General features: G+C 36.2%; 2 protein-coding genes across 2 annotated transcripts; one reads left to right on the forward strand and one right to left on the reverse strand.

Annotated features, from left to right (window-relative positions):
* Window positions 1–8977: 8977 nt before the first annotated feature.
* ColSpa_10305 (aspercryptin biosynthesis cluster-specific transcription regulator atnN) lies at window positions 8978–11061 on the reverse strand (the record flags this gene model as incomplete). The annotated part of the gene is made up of 2 exons (XM_049276517.1): window positions 8978–10843; window positions 10969–11061. The coding sequence occupies 2 exons, from the start codon at window positions 11059–11061 to the stop codon at window positions 8978–8980; spliced, it is 1959 nt and encodes a 652-aa protein (XP_049132474.1).
* Window positions 11062–12663: 1602 nt separating this feature from the next.
* On the forward strand, window positions 12664–14467 carry ColSpa_10306 (beta-lactamase-like protein ARB_00930; the record flags this gene model as incomplete). The annotated part of the gene is made up of 2 exons (XM_049276518.1): window positions 12664–13171; window positions 13398–14467. 2 exons carry the CDS (start codon window positions 12664–12666, stop codon window positions 14465–14467), a joined length of 1578 nt encoding a protein of 525 aa, XP_049132475.1.
* Window positions 14468–14470: the final 3 nt, after the last annotated feature.

Consider the following 14470-nt stretch of genomic DNA (forward strand, 5'->3'; position numbering starts at 1 on the left):
AAGTAAAAGTCTTTATTAGTTTTTGTTAATACTTTAGGATTACTAAAGACTAATATTATATAATATTTCTTAATATCTTAGCTGATTATGCAGAAGAGTTTTATTTCTATTATATTAGATTAACAAGGAAATAAAACAAGATATACAATATATTAGAAATACACTTTAATACTAATATTAACTACACTCTCTATTAAACAGATTAGACAAGTCTATCCTTTGTACGAGTTAGACAAGATAATCCAGACAAGAATCTAATAGACATATTAGAGATACTCTTAGACAAGATACTCCTTGTATAATGGGCACTTGGCCCAGGTTTTCAGGGGGAGATTATGCTTTGTACGCAAGTCACCTAAGCGTACAGAGGTATACTAGAGCTAGAAACTGCTCTAAGTAATCTTAAAGCATATTACACGTGTAAGCAATTCTTTTCTAGCCTAAGAGTATTACTACAAGTTGCTTTAGATAAGAAGTCTATGTTATATAACATTAACTTTGTAGATAAAAGATACTTTAACAACAAGAGTTACACTAAGAATTAAGAAGTAAAATTCTTATAATTCTTATATATAAATCTCTTTATAACTTTATAACTAAAAGTCCTATAAATATATAGTTATTTTTTCTAGATTCTTCTTGAAAAATAACCTATAAAAGTATATATTACTATATATAACTATACTAATGCAAACTACTGCAAACTAATGCAGTCTACTGCATATAAACGCATATACTTCTAAGCATTACATATGCCGGCGCTTATGCTTATCTACGGGCATATACGGGCATATATATACATATACGAGAAACTATAAGTACCTCTCGGCGCTTAGATATACGCTTAGATATACACTTAGATACTATACGTATCTAAGGGACTTTCTATATAACTAAGAGATATCCCCTCTACTTAGACAGTTTTATAATAACAACGAGGAAAAACGATACCTTAACGGTTAATATATATATATACCTTTTCTGTCTACCTTTATTCTTCTCTACTTTTCCTTGTGACTATTTATGAATAACCCCCTGTTATTCTTACTGTTACCTATAACTATTATACAATAAACTGTCAGATAATAGAGGATCTTTTTAATAACCTTAGAAAAGTTAACCTTTATTATAACTTAGGTTTAATTATATAATATCTAAGAAAAGATATTTTATGTATAAAAAAAAAGGTTATTAGTCTATAAATTATTTAAATAAAGAATATAATTATATAAAAGACTAATACTTTTAGGTATATAGTATACTTAAATAAGAACTATAAAGAGATTTTACTTTATACTTTTTTAACTTTAAAAGAAAAAACTTAGTAAATAAATTATATAATAAAAAAAAAGAATTTATAGGAGATAAAGAGATATTAGCTTTCCTAATATCTTTTTTATTTTTTTATTATATAACAAAAGAGAATATCTTTTTATTACTAAAAACGTTAAAGGCTTATTAATTCTTATTATATAATCCTTATATCTTATTATACTAAGGAGAACTATAAGATATAAGAGTAGCAAAGTTCTTTACTATAAGGAAACCTTAAGTCCTTATATATCTATAAGAGAACCCTTATATAGTAATATCCTAGGAACCAGGATTAATAAATATATAATTTAAAGTAAATAACTTAATTATATTAGTTAATACTATAGAAATAAAGAATTAGCTTAAAAAGGTTATATATTATATCCTTAATGCTTCTATTTTATTCCTGTTTTTATTGTATAATATAAATAAGTTAAGTATATATTTTAATAATATTAATAACGTAATTGTATAGTAAAATAAAAAACTTATCCTAGTTATACAGAAATAGGGTTATTTATTCTTTAACCTTAGTTACATAGAGGCTAGTATGTTCTTTATAGAAGAATAACTCTAAAGGCTTTATAGACAATTTAGATATCCTTATATAGACTATTTTTACTACTTTTTAAAAAAGGCTAAGTATTATAATATTAATATTAATATTTTAAAAAAAGTCTAGAAGTTTTGTTATTATTATTAATTATATAACTTAATATTAAAGAAGTTTAAGTTTATACTTAAAAACAAAAGCTACTTTAACTATAAAATAATTATAGATGTTATATAACTAAGAGATAAGAACGCTTTATATGTTATTAATATAGAGATAAGCTTTTAAAGAGCTATTTTCTTAAAGTCCTTATTTATATAAAATATATAAAATATACTTTATAAGTATTAAATTAGTATATATATTAGTCTACTAGACTATATTATATATAACCTAGGTATAAACTTTATATTAGTAGAATTTAAGAACTATATTAATATTATAAGTATATTATATAAAGAAATACTAGTAGAAGCTTACTAAGTAATAAGCAAAATAAAAAGAGCTTATACGCTTCTAAGGTATATATATAATATCTTATATACTAAGCTTAGGTATAACATAAACAAAGAAATCATTCTCTAGATAGCTATGAAAACATTAAACGACATAGCTAGTCTATATAGCATTATACCTACACTACTTGTCTTTAGGATATATCTAAGGATTAACAAAAACTTACCTCTATTACCTAAAATCACTTAAAGGGCAAAAGTAATCTAAAAAGTAATAAAAATGCTTTAAAGTATTTATATAAAAGTAGAGATTAATTATATAATTAACACTAGAAATAGCCTTAACCTCTAAAGTATATTATTACTACTAATCTAAAGTAAGGTTCTAGTATAGAGAAAAAACAAGAGATAAACTAGACTATATAAAGTCTAGGCTATAAAAGGCTATATAGTAATAGTTAAGATAATTAATAGTCCTATACAGTTTTATATAACATATATTAAACTATACTATTAAGATATAACATAATTAAATTTAAATATTACATAACTTATTTTTTAAAAATAGCTAAATAAGAAAAGAAGACCAAAGAAAGGCTAAAAAAGAGCTATATAATAATTATTATATATTAATTAAGTATTTTTATTTTAGAAAAAAAAAACTATAAGGAGTTAATAAAAAAGTTATAGCTTAATAATATAATTATAATATTAGGTACTTTATATAAAGAGTTAAACTAAATAGAGATAAATAACCTTATTAACTAAGGAGTTTTTACTTTTATATTATATAATCTAAAAGAGTATAACTATTTTTATATTTATAAGATATAGATAATATAAGAGATTAAGAACTTATTATTTAAGCTATATAAGAAGTTAAGACTTGTTATATAAGGGTATAAGGACTAAGAGAAAAAAGAACTCTTAACCTAAGTATCTATTATCTAATAGATAAGTTAAAGGCTTATACTTATAATTAGACCTACCTTTATATAAGACTATAAATATAAAAGGGAACTTAGAGATATAACTTAGGTATATATATAGTTAAATAATTATTTAACTAGGACAATTATTATATAATTACTTAAGGAGTTAAAAGATAAATACCTTAAGAATATACTTCTTTATATTTTAAAACTACTATATAGCCTAGTAAAGTTAAGCTTATATTAATATAAAACCTATTTTAAGTATTATAAGAAAGATTTAAAGATAATAAAGTTAATATATAATCTATACTTACTATATATAACAAAAAGACTAGATACCTTTAGGATTATAGCTATATAAACAGATAATACACTTAGCTTTACTATACCTATTTTCTCCTAAAGAGAAAAAGAAGAGCTAAAAAGAAAAGGACTTTATATAAAACCAAAGACTACCTTATTACTTAACAGTAAAATTAACTTTAATAAGAAAAAGATTTAATTATATAATAACCATATTACCTTTACTTAAAAAGGCTAAGCAAAGCACCTAAAACTTATTAATCTTAATATATATAATATATATTAGTAGTATATTTCCTAAAAGGCAAGAAGAATATACCTTACATCTATCTGTTAACCAAAGGCATTATATAACCTATTAACTATAGTCTAAACTAAGGAACCTAATAAGAAAGATATTAAAGCTTTAAATATATAACTTTAATAATAAATTAATAACTTTATATAAGGCCTTATATATATTCCTCTTAATCTCTATTATATAAAGATATATATCTTTATAAATAAATTATTTACAAATAACTTAGATCTATTATTATAACTTGGATTTATTATTATACTAGCTAAAGAAATAGCTTACACAACAATAGACTTCCAGATTAAAAGAAATATTATATACTGGAGTTTAATAAAGTATAAGAGAGTTATATAAAGCGTACTTGTAAGCAAGTTATATAGGATAACTACAGGATTTAATAGTAAGATATCTCTTAGTATAATACTTACTAAGATCCTTTATATATTATAACTCCTAAAAATTCTAGTTATTATTTATTTAGACTTATAATCTTTATATAAGTACCTTATATAACTAAATATAATAAATAAAAAAAAGCTTATAATTAATATTATAAGTCTATATAAGTTATATAAAAAGAAAAAGATTTTAGAAATAAAATAAATTAATAGGAAAAATAACTTTACTAATATTTTCACTAAGAAATTACTAAACTTAGTATTTAGATAATTAATTATAATAAATATATTAAGGATTTAAATTAAAGTATATATTAAAAGATTAAGAGAAAATACTTAATAATTAATTTATATAACTTTACTATTATATATTATTAATTATTTAAAAATAAAGTATAACTTTAAGAAGATATTTAATATACTTAACTACTACTAATACTAATTTTAATATTAAATTATATCTTTACTATATTTATAACCTTCTTAAATTATTATATTATATAATTTATTTAATTATTATATAAGATTTTAGGGAAAAAAAGTTATATAATTACTTTTTATTAATAACTATAAGGCTAGTAGAAGTACTAAGGAAGTAATTACCTTTGTTAATATTCTTACTAAGCTTATTACTAAGTATATAAGGCTTATAAGCATTAGTAACGTTAAGAGCCTTATAGTTGCTAAGGCTACTGTTATTATTATTATTATTATTGCCTGGGTTATTAAATAAATTAATATCTTGATTGTAGTAGGTGTAGTAAGCGTTATGCAACTACTAGATGCACTTAGCGTAGGCGTTACCCTGAAAGGTGGGAATGCGGGTACACTGGCGGAAATGCAAAGAGTTAGTAGTCATGCATTTATTGCTATAGGTAATAGCTATATAACCACAAGACTAAACTAAGACTATAAGGAAGTAGCCTTAGCGGCAAATAATACTGGTAATAAATTGCTGGATAGAAGTGTTACTAATAACATAGATCTTAATATTATATAACAGCATATTGATAATAAGATGCTCCTTATCTTATAGTTAAGGTTAATATATAAAAATAAAGTAAAAACAAAAGTAATATATATTAATAACTAAAGTTAATAAAAAAGCGTAATTATTAGTATTACTAGTTAAAAGATAAAGCTAATAATTACTAAACGTATTAGTATATATACTAATATTACTAAAAATTAAACTACTAAGGGTAATAAGAAATATAATAGATTAATTATATAAGGTATTATTAATAAATTAATAAAAAGAAATATATAAAAAAAATCTTATATATAAGTAGTTATTATTAAAGTTAATTAAGGAAAAAAAGAAAAATTATTATTAATTAATTATATAAAAAAGTAATATATATAAAAAGTAAAAAAAAAAAAGAAAAAAAAAAAATTAAATAAGAAGGGTTTTAAATAGCTAAGGTTATTATATAAAGGAAAGAAAATATATTAATAATAAGAGCAAAAGTAAAGTTAATAAGGAAAGAAGAAACTTTACTAATATATAACTTACTTATTTAACTAGGTAAAAAGAAAATAAATAGTTGCTTAGAGTTTTAATATTAGTGATTTATTATATAACATAAATAGCTTAACCTATAGGGTTATATAATAAGGTTATTAATGTTATAATTAGTATAACCTAATTAGATACTATAAGAAGTTATATAGTTATAAAAGAAAAAGTTGTAAGTATTAGAATAATAGCACTAGCTAGTTATATAACACGCATAACTTAGGGACACACATTATAGCAGAAGGCACAGACTAGATATTTAGCTCTTAGTTATCTATTAAAGGGATTAAAAGTATATTTATACTAAACTAACTTAAGGATATATAAGATCATATATCTTATATATAAAAGCTAAGTCTTATAGTTAGGAAGATAATCATGGAAAATATATCTTTAGTTCACCTTAACTTTAACCCAAGTATAATTATACAAACAGGTTCTCTTAGGAAAAGAGAATTTATTTAACATAAGGATATATTATTTTACTCTTTAAAAAGCTAATCTAGTAAAAAGCTACTTAGTAAAACACTATTATAATATTAATAACTAAAGCTAAGCTCCTTAGCTTTAAGTATATTACTAAAAAGACTATTACTCTTAAACGTTTTTTTTAAGATATATAACTTAAGCTTAATAATATATAAAAAATCAATTATAATAATAATTAAACTATTTATTTTATTATAAGTAAAAGTAACTAAATTTTAATTTACTTATAGTATATTAATATTTAGAATATATAACTTTAATAAAAATATAGTAAACGTTTATTTAATGTTATATATATATTAATAGATAATATACTAGTAAATAGTCTTACTAAGAACTTTATTAAAGTAAAGTTTAAGTACTTTAAAGTACTTTTTAACTTATAAGATATATAAATAAAGATTATATATATTAAAGAAGAGGTATTAGTAAAAGAAGAATATTTATAGGTTATTTAAAATTGTTATTTATAGCTTATAGGCTTTTACTCCTAGTAAAAGCCTAAGAAAGAAGTTTTTTTAGTGTTACTAACCCCTTAGAAGTACTATATACTAGTCTATAAAGAGCTAATATATAGGTAGAGATAATATAGGTATTAACTAATTAATAAGGCTATTAATTATAACCTAAATAGTATTTACTTAACCCTTATTTACAATAATAATAGCTATATTAGAGGTAAAACTACTAGACGAGGTTAGACTAACTAGCGTATTTTTACTAAATAGTATTACTACTATTTTATTATACTTTTATATATTATACTAAATATCCTTAAGTTAAAGGGTCTACTTAAACGTAATATAGCTTTATAATACGCTAGTTGCTTAGCTAAGGATCTATAAAAATAATTAGGACTAAATAAATAATTATTATGTATAGAAATATATACTTAGAGCTATATTACTGCGTTTTGTGGCTAGGAACTTTTAGGCTAAGCGGTAGAGCTTAGAACCCTTAATAATTGTAATATAAGGGGTCTTGCTAAGTGTATAGCGTTAATACTTAAGGGTCTAGCTATTGCTTATTAGTACATACTAACCTAAAGAGTTGCTATATAGTACGCTTTGAATGTACTGTAGGTACTTAAAGTCTTTTTAGAGAGTAGGCTCTAGGGTCCTAGCACGCTCCGTCTTCTTCTCCTTCTCCTCCTTCTTGTCTAACTCCCCTTCCTTCTTTACGAACCCTATTATATTTATTACTATTTGATTAGGTTAATATGAAGTTTAGGTTGAATATAGGTAAGCGTAACGTATAGTTGTTCTGGGTCATGGCCTAGGCCTGTAGGTGTGCGTTAGTGTGGGCTAGGGCGCTGGGGGAGGGAAGTGACTCTGAATTGTCTTTATCCTTACCTACAGTATCTGTAGGAAGGTTGTCTGAGAGAGGAGGCTGTAAGCTGTCCTCTTTGTTGTTAACCTCCTTGCTACTATGGCCTCTAGCGAGAAGAGTCTATTCTTATATATTAATACTACTTAAGATATAAAGGAGCTAGCTAAAGGATAGATATATAAGAAGAAGAGAGACTATAGGCTGGTTACCAGGGGGATCAAGGGAGCTACTACTTTCTCTATTACCCTTATATGCTTTATTATACTTTTTAAGTTAAGCTATATACATTATAGTAATATAAGTATATATAATAGTCTTCTTATTAAGCTTTAAAGGCATTTATTTTTAAACGTTAATATTATATAAAGAACCTATAATATAAGTAAATATATATATATATAATAAAAATAAGAATATTTTAAATATATAGTTATTATTATTATAAATAAATAAAATAAAATAAAAAGCTTTTTTATTAAACTAAAAAAAAGTAATATTATTAAAAAAAATAAATACTTAACTTAATAATTAATTAGCTAATTAAAAGCTATTAATTTAATTAAATTATTTAAAAGTAATAAAAAAAAAAGTAGTTTTTTTATTATTAATAACTAAATATAATATTATATAATTATTTCTTTTATATTTATTATTTTAAGAATAAATATTTATATTTTTATTTATTTTTTTAAAGTAATTCTTTTATATATAGCTATTATTAAACGTATAACGGTTAGAATTTGTTAATCTGCTTAGGGGGGTGTGTTGCAATGCCTTCACGTATATCGCGTAGCCTTGTGAGATTTGCGCTAGGCCTAGATTAACTATTAGTCTGGTCCCTTTGTGCAGATCCACTACGCAGGATACATATTTATTTGTTTTAGACAAGGCAATCCTGCACATAGAAATCTAAGCCGTTTTCCTTATGTCTTTTCCACCCTAAGTGGTGACTCTACGACAGCTTTCAAACTATCTCTGGTATCTAGCTGTCACAGAAGTACTCATCTTAAGCCCCTCCCCCCTTTCCCGAAACAAACCATTCTTTCAGTATTGTATAATTGTTGGCCTTTGGCATTGGATACCTTGGAAACCCATTTACGACGCGAGTCCATCTATGCCTCATTGAAGTGCAGAGCCCTAGACTTCACCCAGCCTCTGCATTCTAGTTTTGGCGCATTGTTTCGGCTAAGATTTGTTGTCGAAATGCCTTATATGGTCACTCGAGAATTCCTCAGTGAATTGATTCTGAATTATTCAACATCTCGGCTCGACATGCCACCAGCTCGCCCCTGAACACATGTGTACGCTCTAGGTAATAACCTACTATTCATAAAACCCCCAGGACAAAGAATTTTTGACCAGGATCTCCCTCCATGCACGGATATCACCGCCGGATAAACTCATTGGTGACCTTCCAATGCGCCGCTCCAGCCTCCTCAGGGTCCATGAAGATGGTGACCCAGCTTCCCTTCTTCGATTCATTGTCTATTAGCGCGTTCTTTATCCTTGCGTACTCGGGCAGACCATAAGGCGGCTCGAGTTGGTAGGCGCTCCACCCAGCGCTGCTGCCAGACGACGCCGTCGACCCCGCGGACATGGATCCGGGCGTTGTGTGTCTGCTGCGGACGATATCGCCAACAACGTCTCTGGTCCGTTCGTATTCCGCGTTTAGCTGGTGGTTGAGGCGCTTGGGGATCTGAGGGAACTGATACCGCAGCACTGGGTATTCACAGTCGATGCTGTGGTCGAGTTCGACGGGGAAAAGACGGGTGGGCACACCATTCGGGTCTTCCCAGGATGCTGTGTCCCAGCCTGCGGTCATGTCGAGCGACTCCTTGCGGCTAAGGGCGGCTTCTTCTTCAATATCTATGCACCGCTTACCGATTTCGGAGAGCATCTGCGCGTCCCATAGGTTTTCTCTTCTCTTAGTAACGGAGTCTTGTCTCAACAAGTCCACGGCCGCCCGCCGCAGCATCGGGTGCCGACATTTAATACTGACGTAGTATAGTGGCGGGATGATCTCGGTATCAAAGACAAATTTGGGCATCGCCATGGCGGCTTTGGAAGGGTCACGTCCCGAAGCTTTCCGTGACGCATGCACAAACTCTGACGCGTTGCTGATGATGGATGCAAAAGCCTGAATATGGGTGTCAAACGCCGTCTCCAAGGTGTCCATTGCGGTGCTGATGGCGATCCTCGCTGCGTGGTAGTACACCATGCACAGCTTGCCTTTGCTCAACGAGTCGTCCATGGCTGAGGCCACAACAAAGGCGACGTGCCATCGTGACAATCTTGCGAGAAAGGTGTCTTGTTCACGGGCCAGGTCCAATAACGTCGGATCCGTCGGGGGGCATGAATACACTGCCCTCTTCGCCTGCGCCGTGAACCGCAGCCCGTCGTCGATCAGCTCATACAGCACGACTTCGGCCTCGTCTACTGATGAAAAGTATAGACTCGTCGCGGGGCTCGCTTTCATGTTCGGAGGTATGGCAGCGGGGAAGCTTCCAAAGAGGAATGATGCGAGTGCGAGCCGACTATAAATGGGCACAAAGTGCTTCTTGATAATGTCCACCTCGCTTGATGGCTCGAGCTGGGATAAGATGAGTCTGCCTTGGTTGATGTGGACCTGCGACGCGCCTTCGTCACCAAGCATGAACTCGATGCAGATGAACAACAAACATGCCAGTAACGGCACCGTCGCGGGCGACGACTCGGCCGGCTTCCATTCTTGGAGACACTTCAAAGCTTTGCCGTACTGTTCGGCAGCAAACGTGTTGGTAAGCACTCCGTTGTTGTTTCCTTCCTCAGCAGCCGGACTGGAGCCCGGAGGCAGCGCGAGCGTCTCATGAAGACTGCTGATGGCGAGGACGGCATGGCGAATGGCGGGCTCGGCATGGCAAAAATGCGGCACCAGCTTCTTCCATAACGTCGAGGCGACGCCGTCGCTGAAGATGGACGGAGCAGAAAAGTTGCGGTAAAAGTCAAAGGCGCGCTGCTCTCTAGTCCCCCCAGCCCAATCGGCAAAAGGTGAGACAGGCGGGCTTAAACGCGAGATGCCATCAGAACCAGGGCTGCCGCTGGAGTTGCTGCCCGTCTGCCTGGCAGGCAAGTAGCCGTCACATTTCCTCCCCGTCTTGATGCAGCGGACACATGCAGGCTTGGTCTCGTCGCATTTGACCTTTCGTATCCTGGGTGTGGCGTCCGGAATTAGCAGGGGAAAGTGTAAGGCGAGGAGAGATGAGCTGAGGAGCTGAGATGACAAGGCATGAGGTGATGGGTGCGAGGGCTGGAGTCAATCGGGCCACCAGCGCCGGGGAAAGATCAGATAATAGGAAGGCTCGGACTCAACTTGCAGGTGACACATCCAGTCCGAACTTTCTTGGTGCCTTTTCGACCAGAAGGGACCTGCAATGACGCCGGCGGCGTACTTCCAGGCCCCGTCATTTGTTGGACAGCCGTCGTGCTCATGGTGCGAGCTCCTCTAGCCTGCTGACGTGAAGTGGGCGTCCTGGGCCAATGCCGGGGTTTTGGGACCTGGTGTTCCCTGAGTGCCCCAGTTTGTTTTGATTCAGAGCAGTTGAGAGAGACGCAGTCCGAGATGTCATATCCGAGGCGAGCAATCAGGTCAAAGCGTCCCTCGGAAAATGGAGAGAGGCGTGATTAGGACTTTGTATCTGTGGCCACACGGAGAGAATGAGGGGAGTATGAGGGGCTTCTGCGAGTGTCTTGAGAAGAGTGGTGATGAATGGCAACAAACCCACAGCTGATTCGAGGCCAGATCCTCCAAGACTGTATGGACACGTTCGTGAAAGTTAGGAGCTGGTCAATAAGTATGAACAATCCTTCGCGCCAGAGTCGCGGCGTCAATTGTCGAACGAGAGCCGAGAGAATGTCTCTGCCTTGAGCAAAGACGGTGACGATTACAACATGGAGGCCGCGCGGGTGCGTGTATTCTCAAGCCTGTCACTGCCAGTGTGACGTCTCATCGCGCGGGCTGCAATGAATTTGGCGTCAAGGCTTCAGATGGAGCGATGGCGCTCAGTTTCCTTGGTTTACCTAGTTTAAAGGAAGCGGCACAGTCCAGATCTCCTCGACCCTTAACCGCAGGTTCCATTCTAGCGGCTGGAATGTTAGTGATGAGCTACCGCGATTGGTCACACAGCTCGGACTATGTTTGCGAGCTGACCAATCGCCGAGCTTCTGTGGATCCCGTGCTAGCCCCGCAGCGCCCCCACAAGGTACTTGTAAATCCTACCGATGTGGAACCCGGGAGGCTGCCGTTTATCCCTTCCCTGTCCGTCTCGGTACGTACTCTCGTATCGTTCAATCTGGACAACCTGAATCCCTTCACTCAATCTCATCCAAGCTTTCTGCCATGCCATCGTTGTCATAGGACGGCCAAGCCACCTTCGAACGACTTTCCCTCACGGCTGTGTAGAGTATTCCAACCTCGAGCCCCAGCAGACGGTTTGCCCTGCTGGCGCAGCCAGGGTTGGTTCCCCACAGCCTGGACTACTGGCTGACGGCAGGGATCGTCCGTTGCTCAGGTCCATGTACCGGAGGCTGAGTACATACAGAACAACGAGATTTAACCTTATTTTCACTGGAGCACGTTACTAGCTTGAGCTTGTTGCCTTGGAGGTGACTTGCAAGTCCACAGACATTGGGGCTCAGGATCTGCTGTCAGATGCCACGCGATTGGTGATGCCGGACTTCCTGAGGCTCTAACTCAGGATCTACGTTGCTGGTAGAGGGCTGTAGTAGCTCATAGCTTAGGGGGATCAACATGACTTGCGTAGCTACCAAAGCCCCATGTCGTGTACACCCGTGGCTGAGCTTTAATGTGAACTTCGATATCCAGGAATACCTTCCAGTGTCCCGTTCTTGTCTAAATGTTGAACTAGTCACCATTCACGAATGATATAATTAGTCCCATGGTGCCGCATGAAAATACTCCCAAGATCAAGCCAGTTCTAAAGTCACCCAGTGTCTTTGCAACACGATATATCCGCATTCTGTTCACCCTTGATACCCCATCTGTTGTCTAAGCCAGCTGTGGGTACCATCATCATGGTTTCCAAAATTCTCCTCGTCATCACGACAGCCTCCCTCCTCACAGGCACCCAGGCCAACCCGTGCCCGCCCCTCGGCCCAACACTCCCATCATCCAAGACGCCCAGAAACTCGACTGCCGTCAAAGAAGCCATCGAAAAATTTCAAGAGGGGCTTGTCAGCCAGACCTCTTCCCTCCAAGGAACGGGCATCTCTATCGGTGTAAAGTCTATCCACGAGGATCGCCCTCTTTTCGATTGGCACTTCACCCCGCCCGTTGCAGACAACCGCAGTACCTCAAAGGTCGATATCGACACCGTCTACCGGGGCGGCAGCATCACCAAGCTCTTCACGACCCTTACGGCTCTGCAGAACACCCATGTCAAGGGAACAGACCCCGTCACCAAGTACCTTCCGCAGCTGAAGACAGAGGCCATCAAAAACGAGGGCCAGCTCAACTTCGTGCCGTGGGACAACATCACCGTCGAAGACCTCGCGTCGCACGTCTCTGGGTTGGGAGGTGACAGTCAGTTTCCCCTCTTCATTGTCTGCCCCCTTCGTTACTAACCATTGGTAGTCGCCACCGACCTTGCCATCTTCCCCGGCAACTGGGCAGCCTTAGGCCTCCCACCAGTCTCTAATGACACGAAACCTACGTGTTCCGGCCTTGGGGGTACGAAACCCTGCACAGCAAAGGGTAGGCAGCCTCACCCTCATTCCTCCTCTGTACCAAGTCTCCTGACACTTTTCAGACCTTCTGAGCGGCCTCAACAGAAAGCCTCTCGTCTTCCGTCCCCACACGACCCCCGTCTACTCCAACATCGGTCTCTCCCTTCTCTCCCTCGTCGTCGAAGCCGCCACCAACAAGACCTACGAATCCGTCCTCACCGAAACCATCCTCACGCCCCTTGGCCTCACCAACACGTCTATCGCCGTCCCCGCCAATAACGCCTGGGGCTTTATCCCCAAGGGAGAGACCACCTGGGGTGGCGACCTCGGCGTCTACGCCTCCGCCGGTGGCATTTACACCAATACGCGCGACATGCTCACCTTCGGCACCGCGATCCTCTCCTCCGACCTCGGTATCGACACGGGCTCCTGGCTGAAGCCCCGGGTCTTCACCTCGTCCCGCGGATACTCCATCGGCGCTCCCTGGGAGATTTGGACGTCCTCAACGCTTCTCGACTCGGGCGTCCCGGTGTCCTTCTACACAAAGTCCGGCGACCTCGGTCTCTATACCAACGTGCTCATCGTCGTCCCGGACTACGACCTCGTTGTGTCCATCCTCACCGCAGGCGCAGAGGCGGCAGGCTCCTTTCTGTTCCCCGCCCAGGTCATCAGCCCTCTGATAGAAGCTCTTATTCCGGCCCTCGAGCAGGCGAACAAAGAGTCCGCCGATGCCGCCTTTGCAGGAACATACGCCGACGAGGAGACGAACTCAACCCTCACCCTCTCCATTGACGACGGCCCGGGCCTCTCACTCACGAACTACACGGTCCGCGGTGTCAACGTGCTCGCCAACATCCCCAACTACGGCCTGAGCCCCTCGCGCAAGACCTTCAACGTCAGTGGGAGGCTCTACCCGACCAACATCCGAGAGGGTAACCAGTGGTCGTGGCGCGCCGTCTACAAGAACCATGATGAGCCAGAGGTCGACGGCAAGCTGTTCTATCCTGAGGGCGGGTGCCAGACCTGGGGCCTGATCGACCGCAAAACATACAACTATTTGGCCCTGGACGATTTTGTTGTTACCGCCGCAGACGATGGATCGGCCGAGAGCATCTTGCCCCGGCCCTTTGGCGTCACACTGAAGAAGATCTGAGGA

This window comes from Colletotrichum spaethianum (assembly GCF_022836535.1).
Source record: "Colletotrichum spaethianum MAFF 239500 DNA, contig34, whole genome shotgun sequence".
Taxonomy (NCBI): domain Eukaryota; kingdom Fungi; phylum Ascomycota; class Sordariomycetes; order Glomerellales; family Glomerellaceae; genus Colletotrichum; species Colletotrichum spaethianum.